Source organism: Pyrus communis, chromosome 3 (assembly GCF_963583255.1).
Source record: "Pyrus communis chromosome 3, drPyrComm1.1, whole genome shotgun sequence".
Lineage (NCBI taxonomy): Eukaryota > Viridiplantae > Streptophyta > Magnoliopsida > Rosales > Rosaceae > Pyrus > Pyrus communis.
Window position 1 is genome coordinate 18687893 of NC_084805.1, and position 27043 is coordinate 18714935.

Consider the following 27043-nt stretch of genomic DNA (forward strand, 5'->3'; position numbering starts at 1 on the left):
TGTTTTGTAAAATAAAGCCAACTACCTTTTGGCATTCGCCAAATTTCGCACGTGTTTTGGCAACTGTATTCTTATCTGCTGCGCGCCAAATCCCCCTCAAAGTGTGGCACGGTCCATTCCATTCCGGGTTCCTGGGCTCGTAACCTTGTTGGGCCGTGCAAACAAATAACTTCTCAGGTTGATTGTGATTCTGTTAATCTGCACACATTATAAATTAAAGAAAATTAATGAAAAATGACTGATAATTTTGAGTTTTAACTATAAGAACAAAATAAAGAGTAAAATAAATAGTATCATGATTGATTTTTAGTGTAAAAATATGATTTTTCGTTAAAGTGAACAGTACCAGGAGCTTTTCGTTAAAATTCCTTATAAATTATACTATATGTATCTATTTATTAATGTCATATCTTAGCTTCATGAATTATCACATTGTTTCATTTACTTATATTATGACATCATTGATTAGTAACACCATATAACGTTGTGACGGTGGAAGTCAGAATCTATTAACACAAATGGCAAACCCATATCAAGTACTTTGTGCCGTGCCAACAATTTAAACGAATTCTTAACCGATTTGACAGTAAAGGTAAAATGCGATACAAAACATTGGTTAAAAAACATGAGTTACTTTCTCTTTTAAATGACATGCGCGATCTAACCATAATACTTTCGAGAAAAGTTGAATAATGAAACCAATGATGAACGGAGTGTGAGGCAACCATGTCACAAGAACATGAATCATCCGACAATCATGAAGAAAGTGTGAGGCAACCGTATACTTCCACAAGAACATGAATGATCCGACTATTCATTAAAGTCATTGTCATGCAGTTGGAACATGATACAGTATTATTGTTTCTGAATATTCTTCTTTGGATAATAAATCACATCCATTCTTCTTTGGATAATAAATCACATCCTCCTCTTGAGCAAGTCACTGTACACAAAGCACGAAACAAGGCATAATTTTGGTGGCACGAAGATATCTCACGACTCGGGTGTTAAATCAAGGCAAGTGTCTTAGAGCTGACCCCTTTAGAGTTTATTAAGAAAAATCCCATGATGGTGTTAAATCAAGACAAGTGTGTTGCCATTTATTACTATGATCTGATGATATTTTTCTTTATCTGTAAGTGAGAGGTATTAAGTTTGATTTTCGCCAAATGCGAATTCGTACCTGCAGAGCAAAAAATAATCAAGAAAAATATGGAGGCAACATGTGAACTTTTGGATGAAAAAGATAAGATTACCCTTGAGGCACACTAGGATTTCCGCGTGCATGCAACGAATAATAATGGCTCAATCAAGGTCGAAGGTGATCAAAAGGGTATTTATTCAAAACCTATTTCATCAATCCTCATCAAATCCTCCTCACAAGGTAACCCCTAATTATTCTTTTCAAATTAGGATTAACTAGAAAATATGCCCCTAATTATTCTTTTCAAATTAGGATTAACTAGAAAATATGCCCCTAATTATTCTTTTCAAATTAGGATTAACTAGAAAATATGTATCACCTTTAATTGCATGAATAAGACACATTTTACTTGAATAAATAAACATAATCATGAATGAACAGAGGGATAGGTGAGTGAATGGGATCGGTAAGATATGTAGCTTCGTTTTTATATACATTCAACTTAGCTGACATGAAAAGACATTGTACAATTAATAGGACGAAACTGAACATTCTGTTTCCCTAATAAATAGAAGAAACAGAAGCAACATCCATTTCACACAAATCTTGCCCTTGCAGTCAAGGTGGCAAAATATATATCCTGTAGGCTAGCATCTAAGTTTTCAAGCACAAACGTGCAAAGCCCAAAACACGTAGGGCGCCTGTTTCCATAAGAAACAGAAGTCTGAGAAGTGCATTTTAGTTTAGAGAACATGCATGTATTTTCTAACAGCGAAAACATGAGCAAATATGATTGGGCATAAACATGAGTAAAAAATCCAAACCTCAAGAATATGATTGTATTATAGCAAATATGATTGTGTCGTACTCGAGGATCAAATGGGGACTTGAGATTTTGGTAACTGTGTAGAAGAAAAAGAACACCAATGGAACATTCCTAGAAACTAACCCTCAAACCCATCCAATTCGGATCAACTAATCAACCAAATTAGCCCAATCAATAACCCTAAATTTTACTCAAGCAAATTTGCCCAATCAATAATCCTTAAGGATAAGATTATTTTTAGCCACACACACAAATTCACATGCTAGTCATTTGATACATTTAACTAATTCTGCAAGTTGTAAATGATTAAGAATAATTTAGAATGATTAAGAATAAATTGCAAGTACTTGAAAAGCTGAGTAGCGAATATGATTGGGTTTGAGGGTTAGTTTCTAGAAAATGTAAATGTGAATGAAAATGTAACTTTTGGTCTTATACTTTCATAACCAATACAAATCTCAAATGTGGGAGTCTCAAAAGTTGTTTCATTTATTTCATTCCAAAGAAATTTTTTGTTCGGACAGATATTCGAACAAAATACTCTCTGACCGACACCACTTAAACACCTTAGAAGAACTCACGTTTCTCTACCTGAAAAGGAGTTCAGGGATATGAAAAAAATTCTTAATACCAAAAGCATAAACCACACTCAATACAATCAATAACTAAACTAACAATATATTCAACAATTTATCAAAAACAAACCATATAATTAATGAGTGGTGAGTGCAGACTTTATGGCATTCAGTGCACCAATTATCCTAACAGAGAACGCGTTTTGGTCCTCCTCCTTTGCCATTTCCTCCTCATCCCCTGAATCCTTATCACCTGCACGTTCCAACACCGTCTCGAGAAGCACCTTTAGCAAACACCAGGGAGGAAAAACTAATTAATTTTTTTAAAACAAATATTAATGCACTACAAAAATACATCATCTATAATAAGCAAACACGCGAATGCCTGAAAACACTAAAAGTCTAATATATCCTTGCATTAGTCCTAATAATCCAAAATCACGTCAAATGGAGGAAAATGATATATCAGAATCGAATACTCATACTAATAGAATTTTTTTCCTTAATTTATCTAATTATTGAAATAAATAAAAAATTAGATCAAGAAAACCAAGAGCCAGATACAATTTTGATGCAAAGAAAGCAAAGTTAGAATACCAAGAGCCAGATTATGCTATTAAATCAAAGAAAACTGAGATGCAATGGAATATATACAAATCTAATCCAAGAAAGCAAACCAAAACCCTTACTGTCTGAGAGAAATTGGGATAGAACATCGTAGAGAGAAAGCAAGAGGAGAGATATACCTGGCTCTGGTTGGAATTGCTGGTGATGAATGTTTGGAGAGAAGCTTTACCTTTCACTCGCTTTTGATTCCTGTAGCCATAACAGACACATCGCTTGTGACAGTTTCCAAGGGAATTCCGAATTCAAAATTGAACAACCTAAACCATAATTAACTCACAATTTAGTTCCATCAATATGATAGACATACCAAACTGTCAACAAACTAACAAAAGTAAACATAAACATCCCTAGAAATAGCCTAATGGTAGGATTATGTAGTCCAACTGTGCTGAACTAAATAAGAAAAAATTCAAGTGATCAAAGCTAATCTAGAGCTTTCACCGCTCCCAAACACAGCAAGAATCAGAACATGCGTCGTCAATTTCAAGAAATTCACAGAAAGAGAAAAAGAAAGAGATATAGTAGAAACCTCAGATCGACTGGCCTCAATCCTCTCTATTCCCTCATTATCGTAGCAGAAATCGACAAAGCATATATACAATGACATTTTATCAGCTAGTGGTTGGTCCACGTTTATTACCTGCCATAAACAGAGAAACAATTTGGTATAAGAATCTGATAAGAATCTCATTCCACAAAACTTCTTCAGTGTTGGCCTAAACAACTGCAAGTAAAAAAATCCCCAAGATACATACTTTCATCCAAATCATCCACCACCATTAACAAAACCACACCCTATATCTTCTTTTAGCTTAAGATTAAAAGAGTTAACTTATCACCCAAATAAAATAGGTAGATTAACGAATATGAGTTAAAAAGTGGAGGAAAGCAACAAAACCAATCAAACAACGAATTGTCAATAGAATAAAACAACAAATATAGATATCTAAATCAAAGTTTTATTGACAAAATTTGTGCAAGCATAGTTTCATTTGACAAAAATGTGTTCCCAATTTAATAGGCCATTACTACTTACCAGAACAAATTAGTTTTCGTATCGAAACCAACATAAATCTAAGCAACATACACATTTTAATAGTAAATAAATCGAAAAGCAGATTAATAACCACATCACAAATTCCCTCATATTAAATAGTTATGTTACCTCACCAGTAGGAGCAGAAGGGTGGTGTGTGGTTGCACTATGGCCTTGTACCAAGAAGGATGACGACACTTAGGACGACATTTGCTTGCCGTTTAACTAAAAATTACCCGTCGAATTTCTGAATCTCACCGGAAAAATGCAATGTTAGGATTACCTTTGATTAACCTTAAAATGAACTGAAATCCAACATGCAATACCTGAATTTATCTTTTGTGAGTGAGGGGAGTCGTTTCCAGGTAATGGCAAGGGCCAATTCACCTGCAGATTTGGTATTTAAGATCTGATACCTTCCCTCCAATTCGAAAAAGCTCTGGAAGGTCGTGAAATTGCCCATGAATATCGGTTGCATCAACATGCAGGCAAAGCATAAAAATTATAATAAATCAACAATTGTCAAATAGAAAACAGAATGTATTTAAGGTTGAAAGAGAGCAGGCTTAACATTTTGTCCTGGTAATTATATTCCAACTCTTCCATATATAGCAATTATATTCTAACTTTTCCATATAATAACTTAACTATTTTTTCAACCCTGGAACCAATTACATAAATACGAATGCAGCATTTCTATTGAAGGATATAATTCTCCTCTCCCTATATTCTTCCCCTTTCTCTAACCAAATAAAAATCCCCAAAAATATGCACAAAGAATTCTAAAAAAAAAAACAATACAAAATTAATGCAAGCAAAGAAAAAGAAACGAAAACTCTTCTGTCAAATTCTATTAGTTTCTTAGTAACCAGCAGTGAAATATTTCATCCTCTCACCAATTAATTAATATGTGAATAAACAAATGACTAAACTTTCTTAATCACAAAAGGCACAAAGCAAAAAACGAAAATCATTTACCTTAATGACAAAGCACTCTTGAGTTTGAACGGTTACATTATCTTATTGTTTAAAAACTGAAAATCTACAAATGTTAACATTTGCACATATATCAGAGAAGGCATTATCGTCTGGATTTATCCTTTAAGAAAATCGACAACAACTGTAACGTAAACTACCAAATACCAAATTAAATACTCGAACATGACAACCCCAAACATAAACAAAATTCTATATGAATTCAAAACAATATTAATTAGGGCACAAGAACGCCAAACATAAACAAAATCTCAAACCAATTAAAAAAAAAAAAACTCGGGGCAAAATAGGCCAAACCCGTGCATTCCTCATCTTTCCCTTTCCTTCCCGTCTCTTTTACCCTCATGCCATTAATCTCTCTCCTCTTAAAATTATATAAACAACAGCAGAAAACATTAATACAGTAATGAAAATAAACACAGACCTTAACAAAAAAAAAAAAACCCAATTACTCATCAACTTCATGTATATATAAAAGAGATGAGACTATCTTTTATAAAAGATATAAAAGAGGTTAGAGTGCAAGGGCAAGACTGAATGAAATCATGAAACTTAAAAGAGAGATATTACATGGATCAATTGTCATCATACAAAACATGGAAACTGGTAGTGCAGCTGGATGCCTCTAAGACCCTCAGCCCCACAGAAGTCATAGAACTTGGCAGCATATGGTAGATTGTCGGGTCCCAATTCATAGTACCTTAAATTGATAAAAAAAATAAAATAAAACACCAATCAAATCAAGCTGTCATTTCTAATTAGTCAAATTCCAGACCCTAAGAAATATAGAAGCATAGTTATTGAAGAGCAATCTCTCTCTCTCTCTCTCTCTCTCTCTCTCTCCCCCTCAATATTTCCAGTCAACTCAGAAATAGAAAATACAACCCAAAATGCCCAAAAAGCAGAAGCTCAAAGGCGAAAATAGAAAATAAAAAGGCATTCGAAAAGAGAAAGTCCTTGAAATTTACCCAAAATGCACAGAGATCCAAGACTCACAGAAAAATTAATTTCAGGATCAAACACTAAAGGGATGTGAAACTTTACCCTTTTTCTCATTTGCAGGTACCAAAATCAATTTACAAAATTAAGGTTGGGCTTTTCATAGTCTCTATTGGGTAATGAAAGTCATGTGAAAAGTTCGGAAATAACCAAACCAACATCCAATTTAGTACAAACCTAAGAAAAAAATAAGTAAGAAACTATTTCCAATTTGTCATTCATTTATCAAACACAGTAATAGAGTCACAGAAAAGCTCTTAACTCACTTATCAAAATTGAATTAATTAAACTGGATGTTGGGGTCAAAATTTTGTGTCCGCCTAAGGATATTTGAGGCTAAAAATTTGAACTCTACTCAGTTTAGCTTCTTAGTTATTTTATTTTTCGGTCTTCAGATTTCGACTAAATATTTAACATTCCATAGTGTAGTTTCAACTTCAACTTTCCCATATACTGGATTTACCTTTTGCAATTTAAATTACATGACTCAAAATACAACCCAAATAGAACACAAATGGCCCATAGAAAAAAAATGCGAAATACTTACCAATCACTATTCACAGTTTTAGTCAAAGAACTCAAATTTCAGGGATACAAAACAGAGAAGCTTGTATAAATCATTTATAAAGGTTACCTCCTTTTGGTTGAAAAACTGAAGGGTGACGCCAATTCTTCTTCTGCTTCCACCTCCTTATGGAACTTTAACCGTTAGTCATATTTGTACGTGAACCTGAAATCAGCACCCAGTCAGTACCTTTGGCAAGCTCATGGGGGTATTACAACATGTATAGGAAGATTATTGCAACTCTAATAAACGAAGAAGCATTCATTTGAGGATGTCGATGAGGGAGAGAAGAAGAAGAAAAGAAGAGCTAGTTGAGGAACAGAAGAATTTTGGTGCTGTGTTCGGTTTGGAGGTATGGTCTTAAGAATTTACAAACTGCCTATATGATTCGCTTGTTTCAGTGTCTTCATTATCTCTAATTCTTTTTTACCACCTCTTCTTTCATGAAGGCATAATCGTCAGATTATTTTCTAACATAAAATATACACCCATGAGTAGTTTAAAGCATAACTGTATTGAATCAAGCAGATGAAATAAACTTCAGTTTTGTTCGAGCAGAATTCAAAACCTAAAACCAGATATTAGAAAGGCTTACTAACATCTCAACCAACAACCTTTAGCTCCTATTCAAACATTGTGGAATCAGTTTCAACAATGAAACCCGCTACAAAAGAGAAAATTTTGATTAAAATGGGTGGCATTACATCTAATTGAAGAAACTAAAACAAAAGTATAGCAAATTATATACCTTATACTGTCAAGCAACCAAGTTGTTCCACCAACGACCCAAAATTCTGAAGGAAAAAAAAAAGGGTAAATCTATTAGCAATTCAGAGCCCTTAAAATTATCAAAAAACTAGGATAACAGTAAAGAAATTAGCAAAAAATCAAACCCACCAATCATTGGTGACCTTATATGAAAAGCAATCTCCCATACCGCAGCCTCTTACGCCTATCAAAAAAATATAGACCTATAATATTCATTCCCCTAGGCACCAAAACCACCATAGTTGCCTCATCCCCCAAGCCGCAGAACTATTCTCGAAATCCCACTATACCATTTTCCTAGCCGCCCCCAACTCCACTCTTCAATTCATCCTATCTACCACCCAGCTCTGTATATATATTCTATAGTTCAGTAATAGGAATGAGCTTATCGTAGTGCGTAACTACGCTAATGATTCATAATCAAACAAAATTAAAGATGAAAAGTCTTGGTACCTGTAGGCAAAGGCTAAATCCACCAATCTCTTCCTAATCAAAGTATAATAGCTGCAAAAAGAGGTGGTTCATGGTGAACCCCTGAGTGAGAAAGAAAATGTGTAATAAAAGAGACTTGAAACTCATAACCACATAAATAACAATCTTATTATTATCATCGATGGAAGTAATATCCTTTATTATGTTTTTAGACACAAATCATAAGACTATATTTCTAGTTTCATTTCACCAGTAATTTATACCCTGCCCTCTTCCAGTTTAAACTTTATAGGATGCTTTTCTTTAACCTTAGTTCTTGTCAATCAGTGAAGAGTAATAACACATACAGACATTAAAGTTGAAACCTTTTCCAAGTAGATGCCACACATACAAAAAGATATTAAGCTTAAAGACCTTAATACCCAGCTTTGGATAATTGGCAAGTACCTGCTAACCTTCCCTTATATGCTACAAATTCTGACCTTAATGGAATTTGATTAGAATTATTCAGAGCACAAAAATACCCGTAAACACAAACGAAATTCTTTGAGCCGCACAATATTGCTCAATATATCATGGAGTATTAATCAGTCAGATAACCACAATCAAGGCAACAACAATAAAAACAAAAGCAAAAATTTCATGCTTTAAGTAGAAAAAATTCACATCTGTTGTAACGAATCGACATGAGAATCAAGCAACCAAGTTATGAAATATGAATTTAAAATGTAACTATTTACTGTGTCTATAATGAATCTATAAAATCAAATAGTTAAACCCTAAAAAGCACCACTGCAAATAGCATAAGAAAATCGAAATTTCCATTCGTTAGTATCTTTATTACTATTACCAAATCAAATGACTTAACCCCAAAGAAATTGGCAGAGAAGATTATGAAAAAGGGAATACCTTTCGGCCCTTTGCGCTATTGGAAAAAAAACCCAACAGAGCCAAAGCCTCCAACTCAAGACTGTTGTGGGATTTTGAAGAGAGAGAGAAAATATCAGAAGAAATAAAGAGAGAAAATACCAAAAGAAATAAAGCAAGAGAGGGCCGGGAACCATAAGGGAGAACAAGAAGAAGAAGAAGTAGCAGCAGCAGCAGCAAAAACGAAGCAGAGGAAGAAGAATTAAGGGGAAAAAAAGGACGATTGAAATTAATGCATCAACCGACGATTGGATCGAGAGTTATGGAAGAAATTTGTATTTTACCGACATGTAGATAAGCTCGGATCTTTGAAGTGAAACGAAGACGATGAGTGGGTTGCGGCGGAAGCTGAGTTCACTCAGAGCGGATTCGTCGTCGCCCTCCTCCCCAACCTACGAAGCGCTCAAACGTCATAGCGGATGGATGGTTACAGACAGAGTCGGGAGAGAAAAAGAGGGAAAGATTTCGACAATTAAGATGACAAAAGTATCCTCCAAACTTTTAATCCGGGCCGTCCGATCTTAACCCTAGATGGGCATTCCCATCATTTGAACACCCAAAGGGCCGATCTCATCAACAATTGAGGTAAGCCCAGCAAACACAGCCCAAAACGAACTAACCCAGTCACCTTCACTTAGTGGCAATCTTGTAAATAAACTGAAATATCGATCAAAACACTATTCATATGAATAGTGCGATTTCCCCTCCTACTTTAGACTAAAGTAATTACCCAATTAATTGATTAATTGCCTAATTGATTGCAATTACACTCAAATCACCACTTCCCTATTTCTCCAAATAGGGCCAGCCATACCTCTATATATAGCTACTCATTTTCTCCAAAACTGTGATAGCCCGTTCCCGATTTTCGAACCGTAGGGGTGAAATGATGATTTTGCCCTTATTATGGTTGTTTCGTTGTGTGGTTGTTTTTGGGTGTTGCTTGGTTGGTTTTGGACCATACACACACCACACTCACTCACTCTCTCTCCCTGCCCTGTCCCGAGCCCTCTCTCTCTCCCATTCCTATTCTCTTTGTACGGACGACAATCAAAACCATCCAAACCTTCACAGATCGAGGAAACAAATTACATATTTGTGCTCGTGAGGTCCGTAGGAGTTCAACCATACCCATTTCAAGTAAGGATACCTTCATTTTCACGTCGAACTCGGGATACCCCGATTTGGTCACTGTTCATGCACACGTTAATTCTTGAGTTTTTGGGAATTTCAAGTTTGTAGGAAGCTTGGTGAGGTCCTTAGGAGGCTCGAGGTGGTTCGTTTGAAGGTTTTGGACGTCGGGATCGTGAGTTACAAGCTTGGCCGGAGTTGGTGGTGTTTTCCCGTCGAGATTCCGTGGATTTTAGTGCTTCAAAGTGGTATAGATTTGTTCCTCTTGTTGTAAGCTTCATTTTGGTACCAATTTTGTGAAATTTGGTTGAAAAACGAAGAAGATACAAGGTTTTAAAGTTTTCCCTATTTTCCAGTGTCGGCAACGACGCCGGAGCTTCGCCGGAGAAGATGACGGAATATTCTGTCAGTTTGGACGGAATATTCCTAACGGCGTTAACGGAATCCGTCAGATTTAACGGAATATTCCTGACGGCGTTAACTAACGCCGTCAGTGTGCCAGGCACGTGCTTGCGCATGGCCGGCGCGTGGGGGCGCGTACGGCGTCAGAAAATTTTTCTAAAAATATGGGGATGTTCCTGAGGTTGAGTAAATCACGTTGGTGTATTCATTAACCCCATTTGAGCAATGTATGAGAAGTTATTTCGTGATGTTGGTTATGTGCTTTAAAATTAACGTTTTTATAGTTGTTTCGCATATAGGTGAGACCTATCCCGAGGACGAGCGCGGTCACTCGAGGCAAGGGGGTTAGGACCCTTCTACATACTAGTGAGTGGGCTTTTGGTTTTCCATATATACCTATATACTTTATACATTTCCCAGAAAGTGAAATGAAACGTTTATTCGTTTATATGTCATGCTTATTGTTTGCCATTTATTTACGCATTATTAGTTGCATATATATATATGTGTGTGTGTGTGTGTGTGTTGGTCCTGTGGACGCACAGGTAAGTGCTAGGTAATTTATGGTTTATGTTTATGTTCAGTAGTGATTTGAGATGCATAGAGAGCTCATAACCTGCACCTCCAGTGTTAGTGCTCCCACCCAGAGTTGGGCACAGTCCTTCACGTGATGTTCACCTCCCGCACCACACGCTCATCTTGGATCCAAGTTAGGTGCACAGTCCTGTCGTACAGACCACTTTAGGTGGTTCCGACTAGTAGGTGACCCGCGATTATTCGCCCAGCCTTCACGTGATCGTAGCACTTGAGCGTACTTATATTACACCCAATCCTGTCGTACAGACCACTTTAGGTGGTTCCCACTCGTGTGCAGGTATAGTTAGTGAGATGGAGATTTGAGCTCTAGATTCAGCCGTACAGGTCACGTTAGGTGACTCCGGCTGACAGATTACATGACATTGATTTGACATTACCTGAGCACTTGCATTTTATTTCAAGGCTTTTGGCATGACATATTTCTGAGCATGACTTATATATATATATATATATATATATATATATATATATATATAAGTGTATATCCTATTTTTCTGGGAAGTATACAGGTTTTACGGCGAGGGGTTAGAATCTTGGTTATGAACTGGTTTTTGAAAAGCTTTGCTTTGCCCACTCACGCTTTTTGTTTTGCGCCCCTCCAGGTTCTAGTAGGCTAGCACTTTTGGTGGCTCCCCAGAGGATTTCCCCGGCATATCTGACAGATTATCACCAGTGTAGGACCACTTTTGGGGGTGTTTTTGTAGTGTTGTTTCTTCCAGACTGCATTAGGTCTTCGTGCTCTGAACTTTATTTTTCACGCTTGCATATGTATTTTCCTACTTTGTGTAAAGCTGGTTTTTATTTATTCGTACTTTTATTATTATTTATTTAGCTTCCGCACTGTGCACATGGTTACGTCACTTCCACGTGACGGCCAGCATGTCCTGATCTCGATCGGGGTGTGTCACATCCCAACCCTCAGCTCCAACTATATTGTCCGCTTTGGCATTCCCTGCCCGAAGACAGAGCTACCGCACGGTTTTGTTTCTGTGGACCGGTACTCAACCGTAGCCAGCGCCTGCCCTCCCCTCAGGGAGTCCACAAAAGGCCTAGTTGAAACTTAAGGTTGGCAATGGATATATAAGGCCCAAAGACCACGCCCTCACGGGCGATGTGGGATACTACAATCCACCCCCCTTAGGGAGCCCGACGTCCTCGTCGGCACACCACAACCTTGAGTCTGGCTCTGATACCAAATTGTCACATCCCAACCCTCAGCTCCAACTATATTGTCCGCTTTGGCATTCCTTGCCCGAAGACAGAGCTACCGCACGGTTTTGTTTCTGTGGACCGGTACTCAACCGTAGCCAGCGCCTGCCCTCCCCTCAGGGAGTCCACAAAAGGCCTAGTTGAAACTTAAGGTTGGCAATGGATATATAAGGCCCAAAGACCACGCCCTCACGGGCGATGTGGGATACTACAGGGTGTGTCAAAAACCTAAGTCCAATTCTCTTTTAAAATTCTCCAAATTTCTCTAAACACTCTCTCAAATTCTAATTTTGGCATTGAAGGTTATTCGGCCAAAGCCCCCCATTCATCATGGGTGCGTGAGGCTCTTAACCATGACCTAAGGTGTTAAATGTTTTGCATATGCATTTTCATCTAAGAAGAAGAAAGCGGAAATTTGTATCCACCATACCACCTATTATGGCTAGCCTAATATAAAGCTTAGCCCAATCTCCACCCTATTAGTGTAGATAATATTGTTTGTTAAAAAAAAAAAAAAAAAAAAATCAAAACCAATGTTTAGAGCTCATCACTTTTAGAGTTCATTAAGAAAAATCATAGTGACACAAATATGCCTCAAAATGGTGTTAGACAAGTGTTTTAGAGCTGACCCTCTTAGAATTTGTTAAGAATCGAACCAAGCTGCGGCTGAGCCAAGATTTAGCTCAACAGCATGATAAAGAAATTCTCATATTTTGTTAGTAGCTGTACATTCAATTACCCATGATTTTTCATAAATTCAGTTTCATTTTATGTTAAATATAACCCAAGTCCAATATATTCCGAGCAAAAGTTTCTAGCGGTGCACTCTCTTTCTCTAAGCAAAAAACAATCACATGATCTTAAACCACATGTTTTTACTTCATTAATCGAATGCGCATGTTACATATACGTCTGTCTTGATCCTAGTTCATTTCAATATTTGATGAAAATTTGATTACTTACAAGAAAATATCAACTGAACATGAATCTCTCTATTCTTTTTAAAATACATTTAGGGTCAAAAGTGATAAATAGTAAGTAACAATAAGATTGTTGGGTTCAATTGCATCCATTGCCCCCACCTTGGCTTCCCCTATTAGAACTTAAGAGCATCTCCACTTGTTAGTAGAAGGTAAGAGCAAGGGTATGTAAGTTACCCTTGCTAATTGTAGAAAAAGGCGAAAAACTCCCTTAATAATACAACCAACTACGAAATTGAAACAATCTTATTCTTAAAAGCATTAACGTATGGAACTTCCTCATCTTCTGCAGAAAACCTTATTCTCATGATGCGGTTTTTTTTGCTTTTCCAAATAAGTTTTGAATTAGGAGACATATTATTGAGGCGTTGGGACATGATATCACGATCCTTCTCGTCTTTCCTTTCTTGCCTATGTAACTCACTTTCTTTGGCATTTGCTTCATCTCTAGTTTTGTTTCCTCATAAGATAACCTTTCTTGATCCATATCTTCAACTAACTTTGAATATCATTATTCGAAAAACTCCCTCTTGCAGCTGTTTTCTTAACAACCTTCTTACCAACAGGCGTTGGGATTTCTTGGGTCTCTAATGGCGTCTCCAACGATGACTCTTTAGTTGTTAGCTTGTGCAATGGAGTCTTGTTCAACTCAACTTGTGGACCACTAGGTAGAACTTTGTACTTCGGAGTATGCTTCACAATGCTCCAACATTCATGGTGTGAATGATTTCTTGTTATCAAGATTGAACCACATTTGTGTTTGTAATTGCTGAAAAAAATTGTGAAGCAACGTAAAAATTTATATAACAAAGTTCCAAATAATAATATTAATTACATTCTTAATTTATTAATAATAAAATAATATTACCACATTGGCTAAATTATCGCCACTACAATAAATTCCTTCCGCTTTTATGATGGCTTCTTGCCAAGCTTTCAAATCTTCATGTGGATGTTGAAAAGCAATCAATGCTCTAATACAACGGGGCCTATTGTTGTAGTTTTGTCAGCCCACCCTCCCTTCTTCGCGCGCTCACCTAACAGAAAAAAGAAAAAAATAATGGCTGATGTCAACTTGCTGCTAGCACATGCACAGGCTTGAGAAGCACGGGCTTTTCAGCAAACACTGGTTGGCCCACAACTTGTCCTTACTTTATTGGACCGTTGGAGAGGGTATTTTGGGTTAGAGGAAAACATTGTTGTCTTTACTCTCGCCTTTCACCAACGGGTGTTGATTGACTTTGGGAATCAAGCTTTTATCTGAGTGCAGGTAGAGGTGGGCATAAAAACCGCCAAACCGCAAAACCGCATCGAACCGTAAGAAAAAAAACCGAAAAAAACCGTGTTGACCGGAAAAGTCAACTTTGAGTGAAAAACCGAACTAAACCGTTCAAACCGGTTCCGGTTCTGGTTTCGAATGACCAAGAATCGGCCGAACCGAACCGAACCGTTTTATTAATAATAAATAAATAAATTATATATACACACACATGTCATGGTATAATAGGTTGAAAAATAGGTTGAAAAATTGTGTACAGGAGCTGCTGCTTCTTGCTTGCTCTCTGAAGTCTGAAAACTTGCAATTTGTTTCATCATTTTTTTGTTTGTTGACTGATTGACCAGTGCATATGTATTTTAGTTGTCTCTTTTTGTTGACTTGGTGCCACTACCAAAGACATTTGCATTAAAAAAGATGTGTTGTATGCAACTTTATGTAATCAGTTTTAGAAGATGTATTTGAATGCATAATGATTTGGTGTTCAAATAATTTATTATTAGGAACCGTAAACCGGCAAGAACCGAATCGGAACCGGTGTAGACCGAACCGTATTGTTCTAGTCATAAATTTAAGTGGAACCGCACCGAATCGAACCGTTAATATATTTCGGTTCCGGTTCCAATTTAGGGGTGGAACCGCACCGAACCGCACCGTGCCCACCCCTAAGTGCAGGGCATTTCTTCAGAGTGTTTCTTTGCTGGGGTTTGTTGTGGTTGTTTGATCACCCTTCCCCTCCAGGTCAGTTCAGTTATTTTAACAATTATGCCACCCTGTATACATGCGTAACAATGCCTGCAACTCTACTCTGAAGTCCGAATAGAGTTGTATAGATATGCACTTTAAATCGATGCTTAACTAGGTGGAAGACGCGTCTCATGACGCGCTCTGGCTAAAAGTTGCACTTTGGTGGGCTGAAGATCTTCGATTATTTTACCAGATGAAAGAAAAACTGAGAAATATATTCATATGCAGCCAGTTTGAGCTCAACCCGTCACTCGACTTGCAATACTTGCTAAAAGAAGTGAAATATTTTACAAGTTTCAGATTTTCCTGGGTTTTGAAGAGTTAGTTTCGAGGCGGGAAAACTTTCCGGGGCATTTGGACCGACTTCCTTACGCGGTGGCTGCATCAACGGCAGTATTCCTTTAACATATTTGTATATACAGAGAAATTACTGAGATTATTTTTGGAGTAATATCCAATACAAAATATTGATTTTTAACAAAATCGTAGATATAAATTAACATGCCAAACTTTTTTACTGTCCCCTCTTTCACCTTACCATAAAATGCTTTATATAACAGAAGAAATACAGTCGCATTTTAAGGATAAATTAACTATATAGGGTAGAACTATACAAAATAACTTAATAGCTCTCTTATCTGAAGAAATTTGATCTCAGAAGTCGCAAAATTCGAGTTCACATGTCACGTGATGCGAGATACGAAAGTTGAATGCTGAAGGCTTCTTTGAGCTCGGCCAAAACCTCTGCTATGGTTGGCCTTTGTGATGCATCTCTCTCTACAGATTTTATAGCAACTACGGCTGCCTTTCTCATGCTTTCGGCATCAAATGTGCCCTGCAGGCTCTCATCCACTATCTCATATGCACCTGCCTGTAAGTAAGGCTTGGCCTGCACTCGTCAATACAGACAAAGAAACAATGAACTTTCGCCCAAGGGAAGAACACTGACACGCACAGAACAAAGTGCAACAAAATACAGATATTCGGTTTTACCCATAACACCAGGTTAAAGGAGTCGGGGGTTCCAGAGTGACTCAATGGTTCTCTCCCGCAAATCAGCTCCAGAAGAACAACTCCAAAGCTATAAACGTCACTTTTCTCGGTAAGCTGCTGGGTCGAGTAATATCTGTGAATAGAGTTTAGTATAATTAATCGGTCAACACACTAGAAAAATAAAATCCATCAGAAATCAACAGCATTATGGAGGGTCTAAAGAAATACTCAGGATCAATATAGCCGGCAGTGCCCTTAACGACAGTGGTCACATGAGTTGCTTCCGCTTGCATTACTTGCTTAGAGAGGCCAAAATCACAAACCTTAGCATTCATCTCCTTGTCCAGAAGGATGTTACTGCATTTCACATCACGGTGTATGACTCGCGGCTCATTCCCGTTGTGTAGATAGTCCAATCCTTCAAAAGAAAGAAATTAGACTCGTGATTTAGATAAAGTTGTTGAAATAGAGTAGGAAGACCCATATCAGAAGCAGAAGAACCAGCATACCTTTTGCAGCATCGACAGCAATTTTCAGCCGGCGAACCCAACTCAGTGAAACTTTTTTACTCTTTTGACCTGATATAACATCAGAACACCTCTTGAAATTGCAACATTGGATTAAAGAACGACACTTTTTCCACAAGGAATTAAAATTGCTTTTGTTGATGCATAATTTTGGCATACCGTAAAGATGGTTAGCCAACGATCCGCCAGGAAGATACTCATAGACAAGTATTTGCTGCTTTGCTTCATGACAGAATCCTTCCAAGCCTACAAGATTTTGATGGCTAATTCCCGACAAGAGACGGACCTATAAAAGATTAGGAACTTAGAAGTTATTAAGAGCTATGAATTTTCAAAATATCTCTGCTTTATAAGCGAGCAAAGAGTTTACAGATTGAGATGGTGAACCTCGTTGATAAAAGAATCTGCCCCCAGTTGGCTTTTATCGAATCGCACTTTCACAGCCACCATGTTTCCATCCGAAAGCTTTCCAAGGTAAACACAACCGAAACTACCCCGGCCTAGAACCTCCTTAAAATTGTTTGTAGCTGCCTTGATTTCTTTGTAGGTAAAAACTCTTGCAGCATTCCAGTTTCGCATATCCGCCACCTCCCCTAAGCAGTAACCAAACAACGTTTGTGTAAGAATTAAGTAAGAATCTTCAATCTACAAAATCATAATCTGGATGTTCACGTACTTGCCGCGCAAGTCATTTCAGTTCTCCTTTTCTTCATGTGCAAGAATACTAAAAGGAAGACAAATATCGCAAGTGCAAGTAAGGCTCCTCCAATTGCGCCAAGTATAATTGCTACATGGCTGTGTTCAGTGTGTTTCTTTCGGGGAAAGAGTGTAACTTGTGGTGCCTCAATTGAAGAGTTGGATGAAGGATCATTGCATGACATTGTCGAAAAAGAGAGGCATAAATTTCCAGATGTCCTGCACAGTATCAGTGCATTATCACAAGAGGAAACATAACGTGCAGCAGACAATGACAATGTTAAACTCAGTACCTGATTTCCAAACTTTCTCGGTTCAAGGACAGTGGAAGAGTGCCTTGTAGTTTGTTGTTTTCCAGGTTCCTGATAAATGCAGTGAATGTAACTTGAGTGAGAGTGATGAGATTAATGATTTTACTCGTATATGAACTGGAAAGTATACAAGGGTTCACTTACAATAAGTGAAGTTCTTCTAACTCTCCCAAGCTGTCTGGAACGATTCCCTGCAAAGTATTATTTTGCAAGTCCCTCCATATAGAGTAAGCAGAAGAAAAGTGACAATGCAATGTTAGTATCAGACTCCGGGTTCATAAACAAGCGTAAACTTATGTTCAAAAGCATAGAAATGCAGAAAACATTCAACTTACAGAATTTGGAGGCTAACCAAGTTCTCCAACTCAGTACCGAAGGATGTTAGTCGATTGAAGCTCAGATTCCTGGAAGTTCGAGTCAAGTAAATGATTGTCACGGTGTAAAGAGACAGAATTTCTGGTAAAGAATAAAAGGGGATTACAATTTCTCGAGGCGTGTCAAGCTGCCCAAATTCTGTATTTCACCGGCAAGTGATGTGTTATGCAGATCCCTGGGCATAAATACCACCAAAACATAAGGAAAATATAACATCAATATTAGCAAACAAGTAAGATTTCATCACCAAAAATATTCTCAAAACTAGTAACAGTCTTAAGACTTTACAATGTTTTAAGATCAAGCAAATCGCCAATGGCTGCACTAATCGACCTCAAACTGATTCCCGGAAGCTCTCTAAAAAGACGTAGACAGTAAGTTCAGCATAAGAGATAAAATGAAACGTTAATTCTAGAACTACAACGAACATACAGTGATGTGACTATGTTTCCTTCACATCCAATTTGATCCCATGATTTAGGAGAGCAAGGATCATCTTGCCACCCCAAATCTAAACCGGTAGACTGTTGGATAACCTGAAGAGCTGATACTGTAACATAATGTAGAAGATCACACAAAAATAAAGTCAGTTGTAGATCGAAATTAGCGCATCGAGTGACCTTAATTATTAATTGTGGCAAATTGAAATGGTACCTGTAGTGGAGGAGGCTTCCTCTGGAACATCGAGAATTTCATACACCTCAATTGCGTTGACTTGAGGATAGAAGCTGATGGTTTTCAGTGTGACGTTCAAGCTCTTTATTCCTCTCTGTTTAAAATATAGTGTTCTAACTTCTGAGCTTCTGATGGTATAGTTTGACTGCACAACAGCACCGTTGATTAAGATATCAAACGAAGGAAAAACAGGAAGAATCCCAGCAAAGTAGAGGACAATGTAGTAGTCTGCCAGGGTATCAAGAGGAAAGGTATATGTCAACATGTCCCTTCGCGCCAAAACTCTTGCTGTTTGGAGAATGGCAGCAGGGGGAGCCTCCTTCAAAGCAGAGAAATTGAAGCTAAGCTGAGTCTTGAACTCGGTGGATGTATGAAATGGCGAAAAGCTTTGATCAGCATCCCATATCCGATCATAGGGATCCAAAGGGTACCTGTTTTTAGACAACAAAAACTCCAATAAAACATCGAAGTTAATGGTGAACTGACCCAACTCAATATAAGCTCTTGAGGGTCAGAAAATTTCATACCTCAAAGTTCCATTCGTGTAACCGCAATTTATCCGGTAGTTTTTCCTAAGTGACTTGTTAGGGAAATCTTCCATGCCACTTGTGTAAGCTTCTTGAGGAAGTGGCCTAACTTCAAGTGTAGAAATTACAGGAGCTCCTCTACCTGCAATTTCGTGCAAACAGAACAACACTGTGTCCTTATCAACTGGCCAAACAAACTCTTCTGTCCACGGATCATTTTTTAGGAGATCTATAGTACTAACAATGGCTGTCCCAAGAGAGACGGAGAATGACGGGGGCTTTCGATGCCCGTCATAGTTTTTATATACAAACTGAGCTCTCACAAGAACCAAAGACGACACATTGGTGACTGGTAGCTTATAACAATTCCGGCCTTGGGAAATTGGGAAGTACCGAACTGGGACACTAGATGAGGAAGTTCCTTCGATGTAATCAACATTGGTTATGTTGCCTGTGGCGATGTACGCACTGTCTGGAATCCATGAGATTGAAGATGAATCGGTGTAATCGGCAGTTCCACCGCAAATCAAGCTCAAGAAACCTGTCCATCATATGCATGAAGAACCAACACTTAAAATGTAGGAATTAGGAGGATGAACCAAAAAGTTTGATGAAAAATTTGCATACCATCTTGGTCACATAAGGCAACTAGCGAAAAGCCGAAGAACAGACAGATGCCAACCCACAAACAATGGAGGTCCATGAATTCGGAACCACGAAAGTTTGCTATCTTCAGAAAGCAGAGAAGCCCAAAATACTTATCTAGGAAACAAAAGGGAGTAAACAGAGTGAAGATTTCAAAAGAAGGAAGTGAAAGAGATATTGGGATCCAAGAAAATGATTGTCTTTCTTTAGTGGGGTCACTGGGGTGACAAATTGATGAATTAGTTACAAATAAAATATCAAAAGTGGCATTTTATTTTGCAGTTTTTGTTTAATAGTCAGGACTACTCAGTAACACGGTAATTGAACGGCTCTATTTGGTATTGAATCTGTAAAAAGGAGATAAAAGAAGGCTGTGACTTGAGGATGAAAAAGGCGCAATGGTGATGATGAAGGAGTAGCAAATAATTATAATTATGAGACATGCACAGTGCTAGTAATAATATTGTAGTAGGTGTTGAAAAAGAAGGCCACTTTCAGTTATGAATAGAGAAGTTATTAAGCGTACATGTAACATAGTGTTAGTTTTGGGGTTTTGAAATGAGAGATTCTAACGCACCACCAAGGATATTTTCTCATTTCAATATCTCACTCATTATGTGGTCTAGTTTTGTCTTGAGCGAGATACTCGTATAAAATATATTATTTTTGTATGCATGCAACGTTCCAACTCATCGTGCCATAAAATTGGGAAATTTTTTTTCTTGGTTATTTTTTAAAAAAAATCCAGGAAAAAATAAGAAAGAAAAAGGGAGGGTCTTGCTTGTCTCAGAAATAAGCAACAGTTGCATTAGATTAATTAGTCAAGGCTTGAAATGCAAGTTTCAGTAATGTGGATTAGTGGAAGATGATGATGCATAGGATGCTTAATGCAGGGTGCAACAAAACGATGATTTTTGTGGTTCCCTTCTTGTATAGCTTTGCTTGTAATTTCCCTCTTGCTCCAACTGCTACCTTTTATGGGAAGGAAAGGTGCTTTGTCCTAACCAAACCCATCATTTTGGGCCTACAAAGGAAGACAATATATGAACCAATACCCTATGTTTCTCATGCATCAATGATATATGCTATTCATTTTTAAGATCATCTCCAACCTTTGGAGAAAAATCTAAAATTTTTAACTCAAAAAATTAAGATTTTAACCCAAAAACAGTTTTTCTGCTCTAATCCTTTTGGCCTAAATTTTTTAGCCTCAGACTATTAAACATTAAATTTAGGCTAATTTTTTCTTTTAAGTAATTTTTTTAAAAAAGAAAATTATGTACACCATCCTAATTTAATTTTATGAACATTTTAACCTAAAACTATTTAGATGCCGATAAATATTGAAAAATCACTAAATTTGGGTGAATTTTGAGTTAAATATTTTTTTATAATTATTTTAGCCGTTAGATTTAAATTTGGGCCGTTAGGTCTTTTTTTATACCGTTGGATTTAATTATATTACATATCAACCGTTAGATTCAATAAATATATAAATATAAAACAAACAAACAAAAAATTCGAACGTGGACAACCAACGGCCCATTTAAACGTGGCCGCACGATAAAAAAAAGAGCCGTTAGGCTCATGATTGCCAATAGACAAGCCCACATGGGTGGGGTCCGGCTGCTGCTTCCTTGGCGCATGCAAAGGGTTTAGGCGGGTGAGAGATGGGCATTTGGGCTTCACTTTCTGTTTTTCACTCTCACACGTGGGCTCCACTATTAATTTTGGGCTAAATTTTGATAGGAATTTAAGTTTTCTTTAAGTTTTAACACTTAAACTTGATGATTTTAGAACAAGGGTTGGAGAGAAATGTTTTTTTTTTTTTTTGGGGTGGGGTGTGGGAATTGAAGGGAAAATTTAGGACTTACTCCAAGGGTTGGAGTTGGTCTACGTTTATTCATATATTTGTTGAATATTTCAACTTCTTCCTTGTGTATCCCATGACTTTGAGTCACAAAAAGCTCCAGTTTTGGAGAGACTTACATGAAACAAGAACGCCAAGGACAAAGGTAGTCTTGACCTGAATCTATCATATGTCACATGTGCTTTAACTTTCTCATGTAGCATTGCATAATTGGTTTGGAACACCATACCTCGGCATTCCCATTTCATGTAAATCATTGTGCTTAGTTAGTCAATCTGATGCCAGGCAAAGCTCTCTCTAATCGATAGGCCTGTATTCATACATGCGCCTGCCGACGTCAACTTCATGTATCAAAAATGGGGAGAGAACCAAGTATAACCATAGATAGGAAAGCCTACTATTGTAAAGGATTTCAAGGTTTAATCATCACGTAATAAGGTGGACATATCCAAGTTCAAACATAAGCACAACCGATAGGGTTATGAATTGGCCAAATTTATGGCTTAGCAGCAGTGCAAATTAAGACTCTCATGTTGAGATGATCCAATCTATATCGGTGTCCTTCGCTTTCGCCTTTGCTGTTTGTGCTTGGCCTTTGAAGTGCTCGGCATGGCAACAAACTGAAAATTTGGATCTGGCTTTTGAGTCGAGGCTGCAGTGTACCCTGCACAATCAGTGCTTTCCCATTTACAATATGGAATGTGGAAAATACCATCAATCAATTATAACAGAATAATTGATGCCGGCCTCCCTTCCTCACCCGGTTATAATAAAGAACTTAACTTTACCTTGTTCAATCATCAATGGTTTTGGGTTCTGGCCCAATGAAGGATTTTCCCCAAATTTAAAGATTGCTCCATTGTTCGGCTTGTTGGCATTGGAATCCTACAAATGGTGGGTAAATGCATACACAATTTTATATAAAGAAGCAGATTCAGATCAGTGTGACCCTGTACGGGGATTAGGGATCAGTGTGACCCTGTACGGGGATTAGGGCTTTGTATAGGAAAAGAGAAAACATAGAAGATTTTCCATCATACATTGCTTTCAAAATATATAACGAAAGTAGCTTGAATCGCCTACTCTAGATCCCAAGAGACTTATTAATTGAATTAGCCATTGCAACAGCAGATGAGGATAAAACCCTTCTCCTCACTAATGAAGTAATATCCTCCCACTAAAACAACAATTAAGTTTCCTTGCTTCGGCACTTCATATTGTTTACAGAAGCATACCTATACCTTGTAACCTTGTAGGCAGCCCGGCACCAAAAACTAGGAAAACAAGGAATCATCTGAGTTTCAACTACAAAAAAGGGAGGCATCTGAATTGGATTCTCTCAATAGTTAAGTTGCCACGCCCAGCCGGGGAGGAGGAAAGTACAAAACTAAAGGAGTTACCCTACTTTAATGCAAATACATTGTTGAAGCCAGTTTCTAATCTCACATTTGCAAACGATCAATTTCCTTAGCCATCCTTTTCAACCTAAAAGCTCCTAGATACGACAAATTTGTTCCACATCAGGAAGTCTGATTATCAGATCTTAAAGAAAAATCACAATTTACCATCGTGGATTATTTTCTGTGAAACAAAATTCACAGAATGAACATAACAGACCTAAAAGACACTTACCAATGAATGGAATCTTAAAGGTACTTATCATTTATTAACTAATACTACGTGCAAATCATACACAATATCATTGTGTATTTAGAGCTTAATTATGATTTCTAGTTATATCAAGATCAATACTGCTCTCTAATACATCAAAGGGCTCCTAAGTAACTTAAAGAATTGGAAACTATCATAGCACAAGAATGAGGTAGACAAAGATGAAACTAAAGGAAATCACATATAAAAACAAACTAGATAAAATTAATCAAATTCTATTTCATCATTTCCCTTGTTGATATAAGATTCTAGACTTTTAAAATCCACAGTTCATCAGGATATATGCACACTAATTAATAGAAAAATATAAACTAGCAAATAAATGGTAGGAGAAGCTCAAGCTCACTGCATAATAGTTGACCCATCTCATATAGCGCATAAGATGTTCATACGTCAGAAATGATTGGCCTGTTCTGGGACAGAAGAAGCCCTACAATTGCCATGCATAAAAAAGTATCAGTCCTTGCAGCTCTTGAACTTTTTATGTTTCAACTATTTCATCTTTATCATTGAAACAATTTTAGCGTCTTTTTGTTTGATGGTATCATAACTAGTACCATAACATTAGTAGCGTGACTTTGAGCACGCTAAAAGCCCAACAATCTAATGAATCTGGTTACAAATGAACCAAATATGCAGAGAGAAGAAAATAGTGAAGCAAATATCACTCAAGGAAGTGGATCTAATGTATAAGGCTTAAGATTATGAAAAGAAGGAAAGCATAAAGTCCAGAAGTACGGTATAGCAATGATAGATCCAGGATTTTGCTAAATCTAGCACAGCTAAGTCCATGAATAATAATGAGTGAATCTGAAATCGACTAACAAGGACCATATGATTAAATGCCCGTAATTGGTAAAACTACGAAGTACTTATATTAGGAAAAACCAAGTTTATTATATATTGAGCTATTTAATGTTACAAAAGCATTCTTTTTTATTAAAACCATCACGTGCGTGCATTCACTATAACCACCAAAAATCTTGCATCGCTTGATGGTAACATGCTTCAAACCTTAAATAAGCACTTATAATGTGATCGTTGAAGTAATTCAACACGTGCAACTATTTTGGAAAACGACATTACCAAGATTCCTCTTAATTAAACATGTTACGACAAAGCTGAATTGAATGTTGATCGTGTGCCATGCACTAAATATATATTGGCTATATGAAATTCAAACGTACAGCTACATGGAAACAAATTTTACTTAGATTCATCTAAAACATGTCCAACAAAGCTGAACTGAATTTTCAACGATCTTGTACCAACCATGTACGTACTGCCAATTATATCATTTTAAAATTGAGCGATCTTAAAAGATAACCAGTATCATCTAATAAGAAATACATTGTTTTGTAGTATCAAACATTTCTACCTAAACACAGTATGACATTTTTGTGTGCTATCGATATAAGATCAACACAAATTCACGTGCAGTCCAGACAATAAAAAATTGCTATAGTATAAGTTTCAGCTTTAAGCCTTTAAACCACAGGTGTGGGCATAGCCACATTGGCTAGGTGGATGTTCTCCCTCCTATGTACCTAAGTTAGAATCTCCTCCCACCTTGTATAAAAAAGAAGTTGAGCATCTAAGCTAATTAAACAATTTAACAACACCAGAAAACAACCGAAAGCTTCAAATCTGCACTTATATGATCAAAAAACAGTGGTTCTGCTCCTCATAAAATCAACAAAAAAATTTATTTTTAGAATATCTTCCATGTAAGCAAACGAGAGCACATGGTTCCCAGTTTTCTCAAACAACATATACCTCACATATCCCTTATATTTTTAAATGAACAAAAAAATCGATAAAAATCACAGCGCAAATCATATAAGAAGACCCATCGCACTGCAATCAAAAACCAAACCCAAAGCTTCAAAATTTACAAAGAAACCTTTACCAAAATTTACAAAGAAACCTGTACCAAATATCATTCAAACTAAAAGGGTATAGATTCTAGACTACCTTTACATGATTCCCTTCTCTTTTATCCAACTCCCAACCTTCAGGAATCTGAAGCCACCTATTCCTCGGTGCCATTGCTCAGAAAAAGACCAACCCAGAAAACTGAACTTTCTGCGCAGCTCGACAGCAAAGCGAGGGGCTTTTTATTGCTGGGTTTTGGATAAGAACGAGGGAGCAAACATGGAAGGAGGAAGAGAGAGATAGGTTGAAAAACATGTGGTACCATTTTCTGGTGAGGGATGATGAGGACGAAGAATGCTTAAGATGGTATGGTAATAAAGACGATGAAGAAGAATCTTATCTGGGTTCTTAGCTGGTCCTTGATTTTTCATGCGGACAGACGAGAATTGTGTATTCTGAGCTGGATTTTTGCATATTTGGAGAGAGAAGGGGAGAGAGGGAGAAGAGAGAGAGCGCCAAAATTAGGTTTTTACAGGCTTCATAAATAGGGAAGCAGGCCGTTACTGGTTTTGAATTGGCTCGCTCACCGAGGATCTGCCAAACGACTGCGTTTCGTTGTTGGGCCATGGGGAGACTAGGGTTATATACAATAGGGGTGTTTGGGGAGAGTGAGGAGAAGCCTTATGCACAAGTTTAAGATTAGGGATTTTGTGAGAGGGGACGAGACCAAAAGTCGACCATGATTAGCATGACAGATTAGGAGGTGGGGTAGAGAGGTTTTTTTTTTTTGTGTCTGAATTCGCATGGATACGTGGTCCTGGTTGTTGGACTCTAAAATTTCTGAGATAATTTCTTTATATGAGGCATCTCAATCTAAATGTCTCAGTCACCCTAAAATAATTTCTTTGTATACCTTTATCTATATGAGATTGTTACTAGCACTTTGAAAAGTTATGTTGCACTACTCTCTCACAAAATGCTAACCTTCAAAGATGTTTTGCCCAACTCGGAAAAGAATGCTTCTTTCCTCCGCTTTTTTATCACTGGAATTATTTAAACAACAATCGGTAGATTAAACACATATATTGAACAGAGGTTTCCACACTTTAAACAAACAAGTGCTCTATGGGTCTCACCAACAAAAATAACTAAGCATAAAATAATTCCCCCCTCCCAAAAAAAAACCTGAGCAAGGATCATAAGTATATATGGCATAACAATGCAATTATCATGGAAGGTGACTCGGTGAGTAAAGTAAGAGTGGAAAAAGATCTTTCGGTTAGTTAGAGAATGTGTGAGGCTGCTTGGAGGACAATTGATGAGGAAGAGACAAAGAGTCCCCTCAAAAGGCCTCACCGCATACACTGAATTAATATATGCCTCCTAACTAAGCCAATATGAAATCCAAATCAATTCATATGGCTACTCAAAGAGGCAGTAAATAAAATAAAATAAAAGCATCACAAAACAACTATTACTAACAGAGACTAGAGACTACCGCAGGTTTGTTCAACCCTGTATACGATATGATCGCAACATATTGCTTTTACTTCAGTGTAAAATTTTAGAACTAACTCAAGCAGAGTTAATATCTGAAACTTAACAACGTAATTGGCAAGAATGAGGGTGTCAAATTGTAGC

General features: G+C 37.3%; 2 protein-coding genes, 1 long non-coding RNA gene and 1 other non-coding gene across 4 annotated transcripts; all 4 read right to left on the reverse strand.

The window, feature by feature from the left end:
- Positions 1-2380: 2380 nt before the first annotated feature.
- Positions 2381-3971, reverse strand: LOC137727380 (uncharacterized). The gene is made up of 3 exons (XR_011067793.1): positions 3702-3971; positions 3292-3429; positions 2381-2829 (listed from the first exon to the last, which is right to left on the reverse strand). It is a non-coding gene; the product is annotated as an uncharacterized lncRNA (long non-coding RNA).
- Positions 3972-15553: 11582 nt separating this feature from the next.
- LOC137729755 (probable LRR receptor-like serine/threonine-protein kinase At5g48740) lies at positions 15554-20119 on the reverse strand. The gene is made up of 16 exons (XM_068468775.1): positions 19969-20119; positions 19342-19882; positions 18794-19245; positions 18572-18689; positions 18428-18496; positions 18246-18314; positions 18100-18168; positions 17909-17980; positions 17747-17815; positions 17434-17672; positions 17145-17350; positions 16917-17043; positions 16740-16808; positions 16459-16648; positions 16231-16363; positions 15554-16126 (listed from the first exon to the last, which is right to left on the reverse strand). Exons 1-16 carry the CDS (start codon positions 20042-20044, stop codon positions 15914-15916), a joined length of 2712 nt encoding a protein of 903 aa, XP_068324876.1. The 5' UTR covers positions 20045-20119; the 3' UTR covers positions 15554-15913.
- Positions 20120-22302: 2183 nt separating this feature from the next.
- On the reverse strand, positions 22303-26075 carry LOC137729754 (uncharacterized). Its single transcript, XM_068468774.1, has 4 exons — positions 25502-26075; positions 23874-23957; positions 22645-22741; positions 22303-22520 (listed from the first exon to the last, which is right to left on the reverse strand). Exons 1-4 carry the CDS (start codon positions 25574-25576, stop codon positions 22405-22407), a joined length of 372 nt encoding a protein of 123 aa, XP_068324875.1. The 5' UTR covers positions 25577-26075; the 3' UTR covers positions 22303-22404.
- Positions 26076-26690: 615 nt separating this feature from the next.
- LOC137730397 (small nucleolar RNA U19) lies at positions 26691-26800 on the reverse strand. The gene has a single exon (XR_011068156.1). It is a non-coding gene; the product is annotated as a small nucleolar RNA U19 (small nucleolar RNA).
- Positions 26801-27043: the final 243 nt, after the last annotated feature.

Excerpts from the sequence above, each read along its gene's own strand:
- LOC137729755 (XM_068468775.1), bottom strand. The coding sequence starts at position 20,044 with ATGGACCTCCATTGTTTGTGGGTTGGCATCTGTCTGTTCTTCGGCTTT. Across the intron at positions 18,690-18,793 it reads GGAAGCCTCCTCCACTACAG|TATCAGCTCTTCAGGTTATC; the intron begins GTACCATTTCAA and ends ATTATGTTACAG. Across the intron at positions 16,364-16,458 it reads GCCGGCTATATTGATCCTGA|ATATTACTCGACCCAGCAGC; the intron begins GTATTTCTTTAG and ends CTCTATTCACAG.
- LOC137729754 (XM_068468774.1), bottom strand. The coding sequence starts at position 25,576 with ATGGCACCGAGGAATAGGTGGCTTCAGATTCCTGAAGGTTGGGAGTTG. Across the intron at positions 23,958-25,501 it reads GAGAAGGGAATCATGTAAAG|GGCTTCTTCTGTCCCAGAAC; the intron begins GTAGTCTAGAAT and ends TGGCAATTGTAG. Across the intron at positions 22,742-23,873 it reads GATGGGTCAACTATTATGCA|GATTCCAATGCCAACAAGCC; the intron begins GTGAGCTTGAGC and ends CACCATTTGTAG.